Source organism: Megalops cyprinoides, chromosome 22, assembly GCF_013368585.1.
Source record: "Megalops cyprinoides isolate fMegCyp1 chromosome 22, fMegCyp1.pri, whole genome shotgun sequence".
In the NCBI taxonomy this organism is placed as follows: domain Eukaryota; kingdom Metazoa; phylum Chordata; class Actinopteri; order Elopiformes; family Megalopidae; genus Megalops; species Megalops cyprinoides.
In genome coordinates, this window is record NC_050604.1 from 9677911 (window position 1) to 9697328 (window position 19418).

At 44.3% G+C, this 19418-nt stretch overlaps 1 protein-coding gene across 1 annotated transcript in view; it reads left to right on the forward strand.

Moving 5' to 3' along the window:
- Positions 1-19418, forward strand: part of LOC118769672 (adhesion G protein-coupled receptor A3-like) — a 39849-nt gene that overhangs the window by 16670 nt on the left and 3761 nt on the right. The window contains exons 3-17 of the mRNA XM_036516891.1: positions 3624-3695; positions 8155-8226; positions 8641-8712; positions 9097-9257; positions 9772-9985; positions 10210-10374; positions 11938-12139; positions 12842-12991; positions 13729-13890; positions 14605-14811; positions 15646-15853; positions 16331-16539; positions 17198-17322; positions 18126-18249; positions 18930-19075. Coding sequence (XP_036372784.1) covers positions 3624-3695; positions 8155-8226; positions 8641-8712; positions 9097-9257; positions 9772-9985; positions 10210-10374; positions 11938-12139; positions 12842-12991; positions 13729-13890; positions 14605-14811; positions 15646-15853; positions 16331-16539; positions 17198-17322; positions 18126-18249; positions 18930-19075 — 2289 coding nt within the window. The remainder of the gene's footprint in view (positions 1-3623; positions 3696-8154; positions 8227-8640; positions 8713-9096; positions 9258-9771; positions 9986-10209; positions 10375-11937; positions 12140-12841; positions 12992-13728; positions 13891-14604; positions 14812-15645; positions 15854-16330; positions 16540-17197; positions 17323-18125; positions 18250-18929; positions 19076-19418) is intronic.

Here is a 19418-nt window from a genome sequence, read left to right on the forward strand (position 1 = left end):
TTCATGAGGAAAATATCCCCTGATTCTGTCTGAGGATCCAATAATTTCCATTTTCTATTGTGTCTCATCCAATCAAGTTAAAGCTTGTATCAAGTGAGGTCTGGTTAGCAGAGGGTAGGGTTAGGAGCTGACCAATAGTTTTCCCTTTTACTGCCTACTACTGTGAATGGCCAACAGAGGGGCTGAAATGGTCATTACTGAAACAAGGCATCTGGATTCCACCATAAGAGCCATCCTGCGTGACATACGCAATTAAAGTCATGAGTCAGAAGTGAGTGTTGTGGTCACGTGACTGAACCTCATGTCCAAAGCAGCTTTTAGTGCCAAATCCCGAGGGAGCTTTCTCAAAAAAACTCTCGAAGATATATTAAACACAGCTTCCATCACACAGTGAGGCTGAACAAGCTCTGTGTTTCCTTAACATTACATTTCAGTTGCTTAGCAGACTTATCCAGACAGGCTTGTACATCCTAAAATTTTTCACGTTTTGCATTTATGTAGTTGGATATTTACTGAGGCAAGCTGACGTCCCATCAGGTAATCAAACTGGATACCATGGATTACAATCCCTGTTCTTTACCACTATAGCACACTGCTTTTCCAAAACATTTCCATATCTGATATGAATTAGGGAGTAATGAAAATTAGGACAGACCCCTTTTACTGTAGGTGGGTGTTGCAGGTATCAGCTGTGGACTAGAAGGAGTAGGTGACCTCTTCGGTGAGCGTTCAGAGTTCAGAGGAAGTGTAAACAGCTTTGATCTGCCCACCCTTGAGAGCCCATAGGAATTTAGCATCTTGACTACAGCGGATCAGTCTCTGCTGTTGGAGGCTTCCTTGAGATGGATCAGAGAGTAGCAGTCATATGTACCCAGGGTCAGGGGTCGTGATAGATGGATAAATGAATTGGCATAAGTGCTGAAAACACACAAACGAAACAACAGACTAATTTTTTATAATGCTACTGGAAGAGAGGAAAAAACATCAGAATTTGCCATCTTAAATGAAAGATGCATGCATGTGTTAATCATTAAAGGGCAAAAAATTCTATTAAGAAGTGCCCAATGGGAAGTGCACAAAGTAAGATATTAAAATCAGATTTTATCCACAGCTGTATTAAATCTGAACACAAACTATGGCTTAATAACCTGCATTTTGGACACTCAGCTGATTTAGGAATTTCCCCTCTAAGACTCTGCTATAGAAAAGCATCAGCTGGCTTATTTTACATAAAGGTTAAAATAAAATTACATGTGAGTAAAAATAACAGGTTCCAAGACACGGTAATGGAAAAGAAATTTGATTTTCTGCTCCAAAACACACTGACATTTGTGTCCTCTGTGATCATAAATCAAAGGCACAATTTTGTTTGGCTAATCATTTATGGCTGTAGTTTAAGTTAGTTTTGACAGGGGCAAGGGTATTTCTGCATAAGTGAAATTCAAGTGGCCGGATGGAATGGGAGTTTGAACTGAGCAAGCTCCCTCAGCAGATAGTGTCAGGTGTTCTCTTCAATAAACTTGTCAAAGTAGCAAAGTGCTGGAGACATATGCCTGAGCTCAGTCTATTTGCACATAGACTGTTGTTCCATTTGACTGATGTACATTAGTGGAACCTAATGAACATTCACTATGTTTCTGATGACTCCCATGTATGCAGTTTAGTTAACCCATTCACCTTTAGCTGTGTGCCTTTTAACCGATTGCACAACTCTCTACCAAGAGACTGCTTTTGGATGGCTTCTGCTGCAATCAAGTTCAATTCTGAATCCCTTAAAGCACACAGCAGAAAATGATCCCAGCCCTAATTCCACTGTAATTTCCATGTACAGTGGAATGACCGCCAACCTTCACATGTTTCGGCAGAATATATTTCAAGCTGAGCCCTACAGGTTTTAAACTTCAGGGGACATTTAGATATTTATCTTGATGTGGCTCCTAAATTGGTTTTCTGCAAATGCTATGATTTTAAATGTGGCAGGTAATATGTTCATACTGAAGAACTAAAAATGAGCTTTTCCTTGAAATTACAGTACATGTGGTCTCATGGCACAGCAGTACTGTAACACTGCGTTACTTCTGCCAGATCTCTAAACTACCATAAAATGCAGCCTGCACTGTGTATCCAGTGAAAGATAAAACCATGAACACTAATCAAAGGTTTTGACAGTTTTCGTGGTCTTTCAAATGTTAATAATTAGTTGGGATCATAAACACTTAAACCCACTGACGTATCAAATGATATTATGATCTCATTCTGAATCTTCAGTTCCATGCTCTGTGTTTTTAGGCAGTCAAATGCCTTTTCTGTGCCATAAGAAACAATGGAATGAAGAGGTGGAATCTTATCACTGTCTGTGAGTGTTGAGATTTGAAATGGTTGTAATTGTTGCATCACTGTGACCTCCCGTGAACTCTGACATCTGCCATGGTTACACCAGTCTGATCTCAATAGCCTGTGAACTTGGCAACCTCTCTTACTGACCCAGTTCAAATGTTAAGCACCGACACTGATCTCAGGCCAGTCACGCCTCCTCTCCGGTGTCTCACAGTGAGTAATCCTCCATTATTGGTTGTACAGTTATGATGATAATCCAAACAGCACTGTGGAGATTATGGTACTGTATATGGTGGAGAACCTGAGAACTGGCTCACGGTCAAGTGATAATCTTTTCTTTGAATAGATGAAACAATTAAATGAAGTAAATGAAGTTTGAGTCATTAAAATGAGTTATTCCTGTGTGCAGGAAAATGGTTGACATTATTAGTCAACTGTTCCTCATGGATTAGATGGGAATGGTTGGAGTGTTATTCAGTCTAGGCTTCTACCATGTATTTTTGTGAACCTCTACAATGACCTGTTTGTACCTAACCCCTACTTAAACCTTGGTATGGTGACTAAACCAGCCCCCCAATTAAAGATGAGAAGGTTTCTGTCATAGGCAGTCCTTCCACAGGCTGGGCTTTTGAATGATTGGCCAGAAATGGCCGGAAAGAAAGCCATTCATGTTAAAAAAAACCCATCAAAGACAAGCAGGCAATGTGGACACCTGGAACCAGGTGCAACAGCTGATGTTCACTTTCCAGCTGTTTGACATCAAAGATCAATCAGTAGCCAGCAATATACTTCATGCACATAGACTGCAGACTGATTGAAACCTGCTCTAACACTGTAACACTCCATAGTCAGGAACTTCAAAATGGGACAACTACAAAAGTTGCTGGTGATAAGGGGCCACATGATAACGTGGCAGGATAGTTTGGTGTGGGGACTAAGTGGGACACTTTTCAGTGGCTTCTAGGGGCACATAGGCTTATAGAGCTTTTGCCTTGAATGACTGTGCACTGTGGTTAAAAGCCACAAGTTTTGCAGTGCTAAGCCCCAGGAGGTGATGGGCTAGGAATGATCACCAACAGCAGGCATGTTGTAGTATGCCAGGATGGGATTTTACATTCAATATTTCACACTTTTTGACAATAACCAAGAGGGAAATGCTTTTCCCTACCAGGGCACATGTTTAGTTGCATGTACAGGACAGTTGTTAAATGCATGCTTTGTTTGTTCAGCAAACCTGACCTGGAGGTCCAATCCTAATGCCACCTCTGTTTTTTTTTTTTTGACAGGGACATTCGGAACAACGTGATCAGTCACATCGAACCTGGAGCCTTTCTGGGGCTGCCGGCCCTCAAAAGACTGTGAGTGCCCTCTTCTTCCTTTGCCTGTCTGCTGGGTGTTCACTTCAGTGGGCCAACAGAACCACGCTTGCTGAGACTTACAAGGAATCAAGAATTGCTCTTGAGGCAAAGAAACCTCATTGAAAGCATACACAAGTATTTGTGTTGTTTGGATGAATCAATCTCATGAATTTATTTTTTTGTTTGTGGGATTAAGAGTAATGGTTCTGCATCTGTGGTGGTTCTGTTTGTTTCAAAGGTGACACATGACATGCTAAACATTCTCAGATTTGCTGTTCAACAGAATGAGGTGAGAGTTCATACCTTGCTGTCGACTGCAGAGTCTGAAGACAGCTAAACTTTATACGTTGGCGTGACCTGGATGTCTAAGATTTGTAATTGTCTTCCCAACAGGACTGTCAAATTGAATAGTTTCCTGAAACCATTAGCCAGTAATGCTACGGCCCTATCTGATGGGATGCCGGGTTTATCTGGTTATTGACTTGGAAAGGGACGACAATTGCTTGAAATCCCTCTTTTCATGCGCTTAATGCCCCGTTGTGCTGTGTAAACATGCTTAGTGTTTGGCATGGGTGAAATGCTCGGGAGGAAACAGTAGTCTTGTTTTTAGTCTCATTTAATTTTGTGGTTTAGTCTCTGAGTACAGCAGCTCACACGTTACGTGGTTCACATTCCCAAACAAAGAACGCTACTGTACCCTGGGCATGAGGGCAGATATACAGATGTGCCATTGTCTCTGTGCAAAATGCTTCCATTATGTTAAGCATCATTGTTAATGCGCAAGGTTTTCTTGCTTATTTTACCTTGTCCTGCATAGTCCGGATGCCACTGTGGTTACTTTCCTACCTCCCAAGCATTTCCCCACAACTAAGGCTGTGTCGTTTCTAAATATGGCGTGTTTTTATGCATTACATACCCCCAAAATTGCTCCAGAATGGTGGCATAACTGTGATAGTTTACCTTGCGTCTACACTGCTGCCAATCTCTGCAATTACCCTGCGGTTTGAGAATGGAAAATGCATGTCAATACAGAGAGTTGACATGTCTCATGCCAATAGATCTAGTATTCCAGGACTGTGCTAGGTCAAAATATGTAGGCTACATGTTTAAGGATTCAGTGTGCTTTTCAGACGTTGTATCGTAAACACACAGTCCCTGTGGGCCAGCTGTATTTTTGACAAACACGCTCACAGACACAGACAGCAGTGTGCATTTACGAGACGGAGAGAGAGAGCGTGCGTGTATGTGTGCAGACATTTGATATGCCCTGCTCCTGCCAGTGTAATCTGACATTGGCACAGCTGTTGCAGCGTGAGGCCGCTCTGAAGACCGAGGCAGCCTCCACAGCATGGACGTGCTTTTCGAAAGAGAACCGGGAGTTCGGTTTGGCCATGACCGTTTATTCCCTTTTTGTGCTCCACCGCACTCCTCCTCAGCATTAGGGATGACTCTGCTAAATCACTATTTATTGCAGGAAGGAGGAAGCACTTATATTCCTGAAATTGTGCATTTTGCGCGTTTGGTATTCAAGGTCCCTGATTAAACCGAATCGATCAAAGAAACGACCTAACCAGTCTTGACAGGATCTCCCTTGGCAGAACATCTTGATTTGTTGGGCTGAAGCCGTAAACTGTAGCAGGGCTGTAATATTTGATCAGCGTATGGGTCGAATATTAATCTGCTCATGCAGCACAGATGTGGCTGTCATATCGATAGCTGGGAGTGGAGGCAGCTGATTATAGACGATATCCAATTGACAATCAGAGCCTCTTTGGAAAGTCTCCTATGTGCATAGCTCTGATTTCAGGCAGAGGAGAAACAGTTTGTGTACATCTGGGGATGGGGGGTGGGGGTGGGGGGGAAGCAAAAACATGCTGTCCTGTTTAATGCAGCTGATGAGAGGGTTCCTAACAAAGACTCCCTGTGTTTCTCTCTCCCCTGGCCCTGATGTGTGATTCTCCACATCTGCTCCTGCCCCTCTTCAAAGTACGTCATTAGGTTTCACTCAGCGTTTGGGCCTGCTTCACCATAGCCAAAGTGCAGCACTTTGACTCCACTCCTCTCATAGACTTTACCCTGATTTTACATCAGTCTGCCCAGTCGTCCGTTCTTACTGTGCTTTGGTATTACACTGTCATATAGTTGAGTACGGTGAATTTCTCCTTTTCTCTCCTTCAAAGCTTGGTGTAAGGTTTATTTGGTTTGTGAGTGTGAGGCAGGGGAGTAGTTGTCCTGTGATTGTGTGTGAGCTGTGTGCAGTGAAGGGGACTAATGTGTCACCACCATTGGCAACAATGGAGAAAATGTAAGCAGAAGCATGGGCTTATATCTCATATACAGCCAAGGAGAGCTAACACACTGACAATCGATCGATCACATTTAATTCTCATGATACGTTTTGATCAAGCACCCAAATTCTTACACTGATATAAACTATGAGAACCCTGACCTAGTATCAGTCAGTGAAAGTTTAGTACTTAAGAGTGAGAACAGTATTGCATGGGATGTGTTCATGAAAATTGAAGTTTTGTACAAACTTAAGTTTTACTGTAATTAGTTACAGTAAAAAAAACTGTAGAAGTAGTAAAACTAGTAGCAAAATTCTATTATATAATTCTATTATGTATTTGAAAATCGCAGTCGATGTACTGAACCATCCTCAATGGGCAGGCTTCCCTCCTATAGCATGCCATGGGCCACGTAGAGAAGTGGTGCAGAGCTGCTGTTAAAATAGAACGTGCTGTAACTTCTGTGCTGGATGGCTATAAGTTATTCTGCGGTCGTTGCCCCTGTACCTGGTCTGTGTCCCACTCAGGTGTGGCCCTTTGCCCCCCCCCCCCCCCCCCCCCCATGTAAGGACATCCTCACAAACGTGCCCTGGCTTCCAGACAGCCCTGGCACCTCCTGAAGAGCTTTTTCTCCGCAGGGGCGCTAATGGCTGAGCTCTGCAGGCTCCTCAGCTGCTGTCTGAAAGCCTGAAAACATAACCAATGTTTACACTCGCTGCAGGCTATTTTTGGCCTTGTTTATCTGTGCGGGGCTTTGGCCCGTGCTTTCCGTGTTAAGTAGTGCAAGCCAAATCTTCAGAGCAGAAAGACTTCCCTCAAAAATTGGCTTTTTTTGGACCAGAACCTTTAGCGGTATGGCTAAGGTGTTACAAATACAGCCTTGTTTCTGTGCTTTTTCCACGTTGTGATTTAATGGCATGAAAGTCATGTCGGTTTATTTGTGTGAGTAAAGAATGCTTGGTATGGAAGAATTGCCGTCTCACAACCTCTGAATATAAATAAGGTTTTATGGTTTCAAATGTCTTTACTTCAGATGGGAAAATCGCTAAATTGGTAACACTTTAGTTCAACTTCAGTCAAGCTCCAGTAAAAGTCTTTTGCATGACTGTAGTTTGCTAGTGGCGTGAAGGCATCTCTTGACAGCGTCCCTGAGGAGACTGAAAGCTATTCAGCCCCTTGGCTCTCCATGCATGGACTGTGAAACAAAAATAACATGTTGAGCCAAAATGGGTTTCAGTGCCACCCAGGAATGAAGGTCTTACATGCTGCTCTGACTGCAAGGCCATTCTTTTCCTCACCTTGTCAGTGGCCATATTGAAGTGGGTGTTGTCATGGAAACTGACGCCTGAGAACAGAGGCACTTTGTCTTGCTTTCCTCCTTATTTTTGATGTGTCTTTTTCAGTATTACTGTCCATGCATTTCACTGGCATATTCTTTCACACTTGGGCCTCTGTTTCATAGTCAAGGCTGGAGATTAGCATGTTTCTTAGGATCCATAGTGGAAAGAAATAGTAAGAATTGATAATTCTGACATAGTCATAACTGGCTTTATGTAAACTGTAGATGTACACGTCTTTGATGTGGAAAGCCCTAAGGCTGCTTGTACAGAGGAAGATGAGAGGAGTGTAAAATGAGCAATTTAAGAATCTTATTATCCACATAGGAGGTGTGAAATTGTAGGCTTAATACAGCCTATTAAAATAGGTTGTGTTAAGCCTACATTGATGTTCTCCCACTCCTGAACAGTTTGTTTGATATTTAAAACTTTGGAATGACCCAGAAATACCCTTGTCATGATGACACAAGGGACATTTAAGTTTCATCTGACTTGGTATCCCTTGGGTACTTGTCCAGCTTTTGATCAACTTTGATCAGCTTGGTTATTGCAGGTAGGCCTGTACACTTTCCTACTGTTATGCTATTTGCAATGACTCCACACTGTCCACTAGTGTTGCTTTGGTTAATAGTGCCACCTTTCACCACTTAGCATTAGCAGTTTTAACTTGTGCCTGAATATAAGGCGAGTTGCATTTTAAAATGTGTATTTTGAGTGAAAAAACATAACAGATAAGCAAACAAATGTGAAGCCAGAAGGAAGTTGGAAGTTCAAAGTTGAATAATTTGTGTATGTGCTAACATAGCATAACCTGATCATCATTTTTCATTTCAGTGACTTGTCCAAAAACAAAATTGGCTGCCTGAATATGGATATATTTAAAGGTCTTGTAAGTCTGGTCAAACTGTGAGTAACTTTTTTATGGTCATTTGCACGCCAAGACAGTTTTCAATATTGTAACATTGCTAAATCAGTTCATGATCTAAAATAAAATAATTTGAAAATGTATTGTAATGAATTCTTTTTAAGTAACATATTTGTCCTGAATGTTCTTGTCTAGTTGAATATGTTGTGAGGAGCAGCTGGGGATGCTGTTAGAATGATCATTATCAGATGATTGCACAAAGGGCTGTGTTCTGGCGTGGCTGTGGGGAAATTCTTGCAGTGCCTCTCCTTGTCTTTATGCCCTCTCAACCATGACTGTAATATTATAGCAATATGATTTCAATAACAGAATCATTGTGAGAACATTATCAGCTGGACTGGAACATATTCTTAAGAAGAAAATGACTGTTTCTTTCCTTTGATACTTTATTTCAGAAACCTTTCGGGGAATTTGTTTTCTTCGTTGTCACCAGGAACGTTTGACAGTCTCGTCTCACTGAAAATGCTGTGAGTGTTGTGGAATTCATGCTGTTCCTGATGTCAGTGAACATCATTTTAATACTAATTCAGTTCTAATTTCATTCATTTCAATTCTCGAAAGCCACATGCTGTCACATTCCAAACAAATGTACCTCTTTTTCCTTATCTTTCCTTATATTCTCAGGACACTGGAAGAAATGTAATTGCTGGACAACTAGTATTTATATTTGGCAATTAAAGGCAATACTAGTGTTCTGATTAGGCCAGGAGTTCAGAGGGGCTTGGTAGTTACATTCAGCTCCTGTATCTTGGGCAACCATTTTCAGTTTACCTCAGTGGTGATTACATTACTTCCATGTAATCGTTGGGAGGATCTGGTGGGTGACACTGACAACCCTCTCCTTTCCCCAGGGAGTTCCACACGCAGTTCTTGCTGTGCGACTGCAACCTGCTCTGGCTGGTGCTCTGGATTAAGGAGAGGGGCGTGACCGTGAAGGACACTCGCTGCTCGTACCCGCGCTCCCTCCAGGGCCAGCTTGTCACCTCTCTCAAACCCCAGCTCCTCACCTGCGGTAGGCTCCATACGCCTGGGAGTTAGGAGGGCAAAACCTGAACTTGTTTTTGTGTGATTGGTGCTGTACAGATACTTAAAGGAATTACGGATCTTTTAATCCCTTCTTCCTGGCAACTGAGCCCACTATATCAGCCGATCCACATACTATACGGATCAGTGAACGTGAGCAGCACCGTGACTAAGCGGTCATAATAGAAGATAAGGATTTGCCATCTATTGAACCACCTGCAGTGTCAGTTACAGTAGGCACTTAACAGTGACAATTGTTAACTGAAAATACTTTAATCCCATAACTGCGTTTATTGTTTAAGATGTTTTTGTGGTCTAGTTCTGTCAAGAAGAGAAATGCCTTGAAACCAAAGGAGAGGGCAGGACTATTATGCTCAGAGGTCACTGTAGTCTCCTCTGTTTATGACACTGTTTGTAATTGGCTACTAAGCCTGTGGGTGTTGACAGTCTCAGGGTGTGGATCCCGGGCCTCTCGTGATCCTTGCCCTCTGACCCGTCCGCAGACGCCCCCCTGGAGCTGCCGTCCTTCCAGCTGACCCCGTCGCAGCGGCAGGTGGTGTTCCGCGGGGACAGCCTGCCCTTCCAGTGCCTGGCCTCCTACGTGGACGAGGACATGCAGGTGCTCTGGTACCAGGACGGCAGGATGGTGGAGCACAACGCCACGCTGGGCTTCTTCATCGAGGAGAGCATGGTGCAGAACTGCTCGCTCATCGCCAGGTAATATCCTGACAGGGAAGACATTTTTGGCAACTGCCTACTGCAGCATATTAATTTAATGTCTTCTTTAGTATAGGTGTCATAGAGGCATATTGACCTAAGGTCATATAGTATAGATATAGTATGGACATATATCATTGTTTAGTGGGATGTTCCTTTAAGAATGACCATACTTTTTCTTGTTTGAGTGCCGTTGGAGTGACCGCTCGTTTTTTCGGACACAGTGCGCTGACCATCGCCAACATCCAGCCGTCGTCCTCGGGAAACTGGGAGTGCCGGGTGAGGACGAGCCGCGGCAACAACACCCGCGCCGTCCACATCGTGGTGCTGGAAAGCTCTGCCAAATACTGCCCCTCTGAGAGGGTGTCCAACAACAAAGGCGACTTCAGGTGAGCCCCCTAGAAGTCCTGAATCCTGTCCCCGTCTGCACCCCAGCACGAGGGAGAGTTACTCCTTCAGAAATGTGGGCGTGTTTACTCAATAAACTGTTCCTCCGGGCACCTTTCAAGTGTGGGAGCAGTAGAAAGTGCCACGGAGTGGTTTGGTGTATAGATTTTGGCAGTAACTTAATCTTGTTTTCCCCGCTCCTGTCAAGCGTTCAGTGTTTAATTTACTTCGGATTGGACAAAAGCAGCTCCCTGACGTCTGGCAGGAGTGGCTGTATTGAATTTAATGGAAACGGACAGTCAATTTGGAACGCCTTGCACCACCGGGGAATACAGGGCCCTGCTATGCGAGGGAGCCCGTCTTGTGCTGAGCGGGGAAACTTGCACAGTCAGAACGGCCACTCTGTGTTAGCTGCAGCAGCCTCTGTGGCTCAGTTTAGCTCAATGCTGACCCCTAGTGGTGGTCTGAATTATTCCCTCACGCAACAGACACAGACAGTATGTCAGCTTGTTGCTGTTATCTAAAGCCCAGGTACTATTCTTCTCATGGTATTATCTAAACGGGAGTGGAAATGTGCTGGGAACAGAAAATGTCAGTATTTAACTGTAAGCAACATAACCTTGAGAGCCTTGTAAAGCAGCATTGCGTAATCTCTACAGAACATTGAGCTTGGATACTTTTCCTTTGTCTTATTTACTCTGGGGCAAGGGTTGGGTAGGCCAAATGGACTCTCATTACACAGTGTTGTATAAATAATAATGATGTATGTCATAGGAAGTATCGCATTTTATTGTGCTTTTGAGTAGCTATTCTGAGCCAGTATTTAGCATTTAAAGGTCCCTTCCGTTTTGACCTCCTTCTCAAATGGTGTCCTTCTCCACTGTCAATCAGTGTATTGCTATTAAAAGTAGTGCTGTAATAAGCAGAACATTCGCAGTATGATCCTGATCATCAACATGATAACACTGTAGGAAGCAGATTTACGTTAATTTGAGTAGAATGAGTACATTTGCAACATGTACAGTCATTGTCTTCAACTTATTTGCAGGCACTTATCTTTTAATAAGGGTTTCAGGCCTACATCTAGAACTTCTTATATCAGAGCTGTATGCAAAAATAAAGTGGTGGAGATTGCATGAATAATCATTTGCTTATGCATTTATGTCTAGTGTGGTGTCTGTGGTGCAGTGTTGTATAGTGGGAAGGAGCAGGGCTTGTAACTAAAAGATTGCTGCATTGATTCCCTGTTGGAGCACTGCTGTTGTACCCTTGTCAAGGCACTTAACTCAGAATTATCTCAGTAAAGATCCAGCTGTGTAATTGGATAAAACTGTAACCTATGTCAGGTGCACTGGATAAAACTGTCTGCCAAATGACAATAATGTAATGTAATCTCAGGTATTTCTTGGGCAACAGATGTAAAGTACCCTGTCCAAGGTTACAACAGTAGTCTCCCACCTGGGATTAGAACCTGTGACCCTCTGGGTCACAGTGCTGCACTCTTGCGAACACAAAACAGTGAGTTTTTATGTGCTGCGCCAACAACACACCCGTGTCTCCGCCAGGTGGCCGCGCACCATGGCCGGCATCACCGCCTACCTGCCATGCCACCGCCTGGCCTCCGGGGCGGCGCTCTACTCCGGCTCCCCGGCCGAGGAGCGCAGGGCCTGGCGCAGGTGCGACCGGGTGGGCATCTGGGCTGAGGACGACTACTCTCGCTGCCAGTACCAGAAGGACGTCACCCGCGTGCTCCACATCATCAACCAGGTCGCCGCCCTCTCCGCTCACACCCCAGTCCTGCTCATGTTGTGTTCAGAACAGATGTGAGGGTGCAGCAGGAGTATTCTTTCTCTTTGACTTCAGTTGCGATGTAATTGCTGCATGGTTCTGTTTTGCTTTGATGTTGTATCACTATTTTTAGATGTAGATATCATAGCTACATAAAGCTATGCAATACATGTTGCCTTTAAGGCTCTCTGAAAGAGGATTACTTTATAGTTGTAATTTAATGTAGAAATCTCACTGGGTCCTAAAATTAATTAGAAGTTTTCTGGAAAAAAACCTGGAAAAACAGAAAACAACCTGGGGAAAGTTTTTAGTTGGACACACGTTCTCCCAAGTTAATATCCCTCACGAGGCTGAGTGAGCTAATGAATGTTTGGTCTGTCCAACCAAATGCTTTCCCAGCTTCGCTAAAGGAAATACCAGCTGGTGGGGAAGAAACAAAAGGTGCTCTGAAGAAAGTATAAGAAAAAGAAAACAGCAACCATTGCATTGCATGGAGTGAAAGGTTATTTAACTACTGTTGGCTCAAAACTTACATAGTGCTCAAAAAAAGCATCTTGATCAACAAACACTTGGTTTGTAGCTGCATCTGGATACAAGAAACATGCAGTCTCTCGACCACGGTCCTCTTCAGTCAGCACTTGTGCTTACGTGTCATGACCTCGCCCGCCCCTCCTCCCCCAGATGCCCCTGAACCTGACCAACGCCGTGACCACGGCCCGCCAGCTATTGGTCTACACCGAGGAGGCTGCCAACTTCTCTGACAAGATGGATGTTATCTTCGTGGCGCAGATGATTGAGAAGTTTGGGAAGTTTGCGGAGAAGTACAAGGAGGTGGGTGCGAGCCTGCTCCTAGGAGGCTGGGCAACAGCAGCTTATGTGTGAGGGTGCTAATGAGGAGCTCAGGGTATAGGCAGAGGCAAGGGTCTGCCTCAGACATGTTAGTGCATGTTTCTGTCTGGCTTATAGTGAGGGTGCATTACACACAGCACAATGCTGGGAGAGAACAACTGTGCATTAGACATCTGGTAGCTGACTTGTAGGGGGAGGGAAGTCTATTCAGAAAAGGAAAGAAGATGTCCTGTGGCATTATTTTATTGCTGCTTTATTACTTTAATTAATTTCTTATTGTCCTTATACACACACATTTACTGACGCAAAATATTGTGTGTATGTGTGTCTGTGTGTGGGTGCATATGTGTCATGTGTCTGTATGTACGTATATGTTGCTATGCGTGCGTGTGTGTGTATTTGCATGCCTCTGCTTTTGTGTGCATGTATATGTGTGTTTGGATATATCACTGTGCTTGTGTGTGTGCGCGTGTGTGTGTACATGCATGCATGTGTGCATGTGTCTCTGTACCTGGGCGTGTGTGCGGGTCTCTGTACATGGGCGTGTGTGCGGGTCTCTGTACCTGGGCGTGTGTGTGGGTCTCTGTACCTGGGCTTGTGTGCGGGTCTCTGTACCTGGGCGTGTGTGTGGGTCTCTGTATCTGGGCGTGTGTGCGGGTCTCTGTACATGGGCGTGTGTGCGGGTCTCTGTACCTGGGTGTGCTTGTGCATCCCTGCAGCTGGGGGACGTGATGGTGGACATCTCCAGTAACCTGATGCTGGCGGATGAGCGGGTGCTGTGGATGGCGCAGCGGGAGGCCCGGGCCTGCTCCCGCATCGTGGAGTGCCTGCAGAGGATGGCCAGCCAGCGGCTCGCCAGCGGCGCCCAGGGCTACTCCACTGTGAGTCCACCCACACACACTGTGCAGCCACATATACAGGGCCTGCACACTCAGCCCTGTGAAGCAGATTTATGTGCCTAACATTGCCTGACACTGCCTTTTTACAGTGCAGTTGGTGGTGCATTTTAACCCTTTCGCACGTAACTTATTTTATGCTATGTAGCGCGCATGGTGTGTTATGTTTACGTTAGCGTTATTAAGCTTTTCATAGTTTTCACCGCAGCATTTGGTATACTTTTTAATGTTGAATCACTGTTTCCTCAAAGCTAACATCAGCTAGAATTTTCCAATCTAGTGTTTTAATCACACAGGTGTGACCGTGTGGGTTAATCAAGTTGTGCTGTTAAGTAGTTCTGTGTCATATGTAGTAATTGGTACCTATTGCAGAGCTGTATACTGATCAACAGATATGGTAAAGTTATACTTCTCAAAATGAGAGATTCAACCTCAATATTGATACAAACTCTTTACTGAAACTCTAGTGTTGAAAAAGAAATTCAATTGTTGCTATTGCTTGTTTTAGACATTTTGGACAGGCAACCAGTATGGCTAAATACTTGTGTTTTTTAAGATGAAGATCACAAACTGCTGTTTGTATAAGCACAGTTATCCTTCATTTCAGGACGGTTAGCTTTCCTTTCATGTCTGTTGCGTGTACCTGTTGTTCTTTGGCTAACATTTACTGAAGCTGCTTATGACCGCCGGTCTTGGCAGAACTCCCACAGCATTGCTCTAGAGGCCCACGCAGTCAAGGCCAGCAGCTTCAATGGGATGACCTGCACACTGTTCCAGAAGGTTCTGCCTGAACGCAGGGGTCCCCGGGAGCTGAGCACCAGAGACAGAGACCCCGACGCCAGCCGCGACCGGCAGCTCAGCTTCAAGTGTAACATCACCAGCACCTCCTCGCCCCTGCCGCTCAAAGTCAGTCCCCGCCCTGCCTCCTCTCTCCTCCCTCTCCCCATGTGTGTAGTCATGTGACCTTTAATTAGGTTCTGCTTCATCTAACCTCAGTGTGCTTCAGTCTTAGCTTTGAGTGAAGTATTCAAGGAACAGGAACATTTTCCATTCATTATAAAACAGTGTTGTTCCCTTATCGTCACACTCATAATGTTCAAACCGGATTAAGTACATCAAGAAACAACTTCGACTGTATACTCATAGTTAAGGACAAAACATATTCTGGTGAAACTGAACAAAAGCATTTATCATTTATTATAAAATGTCAGTCTGTAATGCAGGATTTGAATTGTTTATAGGGTGGTAAATTGTTTATATTAGTTACATATTAGTTTGATATGTTGAAGAAATATTTCCCAGAGAAGAAATGCTCTTATTAAAGGTTCATATTTGTCCCTTGAAAATGAACATCTTTAAATATCATTCATTATTGATCATCAAACTGTCTGCTGGCTGGATTCCATTCTGGAAGTGCTCTGGTGTCCCAGACAAAAAGTAATATTTTGAGAATACTTTTCAGAGGTTATATGTATTACCTCAATAAATGTATTGACAATATGTGAATGATTACTACTTTGTATATTGCAATATATTGCTGCTTTGCATGAATATATTTTGAATGCATTTATATTATACTCTTGGGCTGAACAACACATTTTTGTTGGGGGCCTGGACCCAACATAATTCCTATGCAGTGCTAGTAGTGTAACTGAAAAGCCTTGTTGGAAAAAGGGGAAGTGACAGTGCATAGTGGAGGGGTATGTGACTAACATGCTGTCCCTTCATGTCTCGGATCAGAACACCGTGGTGGAGGCGACGGTCCAGCTCCCGCCCTCCCTCCTGACCCGGCTCTCCGCTCCGGGCCAGTCTGAGGAGCCCGTCCACAGGCTGCAGCTGCTGGCCTTCAGGAACGGCAGGCTCTTTCCCACCACCAGCAACTCCAGCCTGCTGACCGACCAGGGCAAGAGGAGGAGCGTGGTCACCCCGGTCATCCTCGTCACTGTCGGTGGGTGTGTCACCGTAGTCATGACTACATGCTGGGGAGACACTACGGCTGTAACATTGCAGTTATGGGCATTACAGTTATGCAGTGTGATACCAGGCATGGAATCGGGGAAGGAAGCTGGGAAGGAAGCTGATTTGAAATCCACAGGCAGTGTCTGAAATTTGAGTCGAAATACCAGGTGAATTCTCACAAACTTTGACTGCACCACACAATAAGATTTTAGACCGTGTTCAGAACCCCTCTGAAAAATGTCTCCACAGCAGATGTTGGAAAGCAGAACCTTCAGTTGAGCTCTGTTATCTTTGAGACAGGTGGTGAAACTGACTTCTGAGGGTTCAGTAGAAGGCTGTTGAGCTTGACCTGAAGCTGTATCCATACGTGCAGGGTTCACTCGGTCAGGGCACAGCGGCTGTTTTATCGCTAGCGGTTAGCGGTGTAATGTGTGGTTCTCTGACACCCCACTCCTCTCCTGCGCAGACGGTCAACCTCTGCAGGCCCTGCGCAGCCCGGTGAACGTCACCCTGCGCAGGTTCGCCCGGGGCGGCGACGTGGTGGCGGCCGCCTGGGACTTCACCCTGCTGGGCGGCCAGGGAGGCTGGGAGACGGGCGACTGCCGCATCCTCTCCTCCGACGACAACTTCACCTCCATCGCCTGTGACTCACTCGGCAACTACGCCCTGCTTATGGTAAGTGTCTCTGTGTCAATGCAGAGAGTGTGTTCTGTGTGGGCTTTTTCCAATGGGCTGAAAAGACCTGGGGCCTTTATAAAACACTCCCAGGACTGGTCTCTGGACATTTATCAGTAGTTTACCTTATTATTATCGTTTATCTTGCTCTGAAGATATATCATAAGCTTCAGAGTCATTTTCATGACTCAAACTATGAAAAAAAGGCCTTTGAAAACAAATCCAAATGAAAGTGTTTAGTAGGCCATAAAGAGCACATACCAGTTCTATAGGTGTTACTTGGCAGGTTTATGAAAATGGGGTGTGTCCAACGAAACACTTTCCCAGGGGTTTATTTTCCCATAGAGTCATATAGCAAGGCTAGATATCTTATGAATGTGTAAGAGGAAATACCCATTTTATACTTTTAATGTAGTCTCAGTATTGTAGCACCCTCTGCTGTTTCACTATGGCCTGTATTTTCTTGGCAAAGGTACCAGTGATTTGACAGCTATGTGTAGTTGTCTCTGGTTGACTGTCAGCATTATTAATGTTCTGATCTGTACATAGCACACACCCCTACAGCACCAACAGTTGTGCACAGGCTGTCGTCTGCTTAGAGGTTATTTAAAAGCTTGCATCTGTTTTACACGATCTCAGTAATGTTTCTCCCTTCTAGGATCTGAGTGAGGTAGAACCTTACTCTCCCAGTACAGACCTGCTCCATCCGGTTGTCTATGCCAGTGCCACCATTCTGCTGCTGTGTCTCCTCTTAGTCATCATCAGCTACATCTACCACCACAAGTGAGTGGTGTCGTAGCGAGGCATGGGACACGCAGCCCAAGCGTTGCCACTTCCATTCACCGATGGGGCACTGATTTTTATACCCTTAGCTGTGTTGCCCTGAATAAGAGTGGATGCTAAGCAACTGTAATATAATGTAAAGTTGGCCTCACATGGTGTTTACACTGCTTCCCCATGCTATTTCCCTACAGTCACGTACCGGGCACATGTTGAAAGCCTTGTTCGTTATTTTAATGGTATGCCCGTAAAGTGAGAGAGTCAAGTAAGTCAATTAGAGACAATTAGTTAAAAAACAGTGGGCAAATAGGCAGGAAATTGCCAACTTTATTGTGTGACATTATTTAGCAATTATGTTTAAGAAATTACTTTTTGTGCAGATTTGTTGTCTTGAATTATTGTTCAGTTTTAGTGAGGCTTTTTGACAGTTAAATAACATTACAGTTCATGTACTTCCTGACCAAAGTGGAATACAGACTTTCAGAAATGATATTTTTTGTCCTTTTCATTCAATTACTTTAGTTTTTATTGTCCAAATTACCATTTAACTTTAACGTATCTCCACTGAAAGGACCTGCAAAAGGCTGTCAATTTACCAGCCGTGTCATAGCATAGTACTAGAATTGACAGAATAATGTAATTTTGTTTAACCAGACTTTTATATTTTCCAATCTGGTATCTGTAATGTAGGCATTTCGACAGTGAGTCAAATAAGGCCACATTAAGCGCTGTACATGTTGGCAGAATATGAAGGAGGAGAACAAATGTGCATAGCTACAGCCTAATTTTTGCCCGTCTGCTTCCAGGTCCATCCTGATCAGCCGAAAGTGCTGGCACATGCTGGTCAACCTGTGCCTCCACATCTTCCTGACGTGCCTGGTGTTCGTCGGGGGCGTCACTCAGACACGCCACGCCAGCGTGTGCCAAGCGGTGAGTGCCATCTGTCGCCCTCCCCTTGCGGTCGCGTTCCACGCAAACAGCACGCGGCACGACTACTCAGATGCCACAGACCTCCGACAGCAACAGTGTGCTGTCTGCACCACAGGGAGCGCGCTCGTCCAGGAAAACACTTCTCGTTAATTAATGTCTTGAAATAAAACTTCTTACTCTTCATTTGTGTCAGGGCACATTCTGTTCTGGTTTTTTTTTTTCATTGCTTGTGGTTCTCTTGTTTCTCTCAACATTTCACAAAATCTTTTGGAATAAAATTCATATTTATTTGCAACAGATTGCATTTTTTCCAAATATAATTAAAGACACTGTATTAATTTACATAGGTCTTGGTATTGTGTGTGCCAATATAACAGCATCCATTCATGAAAGCGTTAGTTAATATACATTCATGTTGAGGAAAACATACTAAATTTAATGCCAGTCAGATGACTCTTGGACTACTGTTCAAAATATCACAGAGCCCCCGTAGAACAAGCCTTGAGGCTGTCATGAATAAATTATATGTACTGTCATTGGCCAAAATCAACACCAGCCTTTACTGTAGTTGGGTCTGATTGGGAGACTGCTCCTATCTGTATCTCTGTCAGGCAGGCTTGAGTATGCTTTACTGTATGCTGCAGCAGTGATTGTAAAAGCCTCTGTTTGTCTCTCTTCAGGTGGGTATCGTCCTGCACTACTCTTCTATGGCCACGGTTCTCTGGGTGGGCGTGACCGCCCGCAACATCTACAAACAGGTGACCCGCAAGGCCAAGCGTTTCGAGGACCTGGATGAGCCCCCGCCCCCACCCAGGCCAATGCTGAGGTGAGACAGTGTATACCAGAAGGCACCAGAAATTACAAAGCTAAGTGATACCATTCTGGTACCAGTTTGTGGACTCATGTGGTTAATGGCGATAATCTGGGAAGCATGAACAGGTCCACTCTTCTAGCTCTGTTCTTGAAAGCAAGCAAGTCGCCCATCAATGGCTTATGACCCATCATTTGAGTAAAGGGCAAATTAAGTCATTAATGAACTATGTTGGGGGTGATAGTGTTGTTTGTAAATGCCTGTGAATGTAGAAGACACACAATGCTCATGATTGTGTACAGGCATATTAACTGAGAGCTCAGCTGGAGTGGAAACCAGTGCACACATGTGCCTGCTG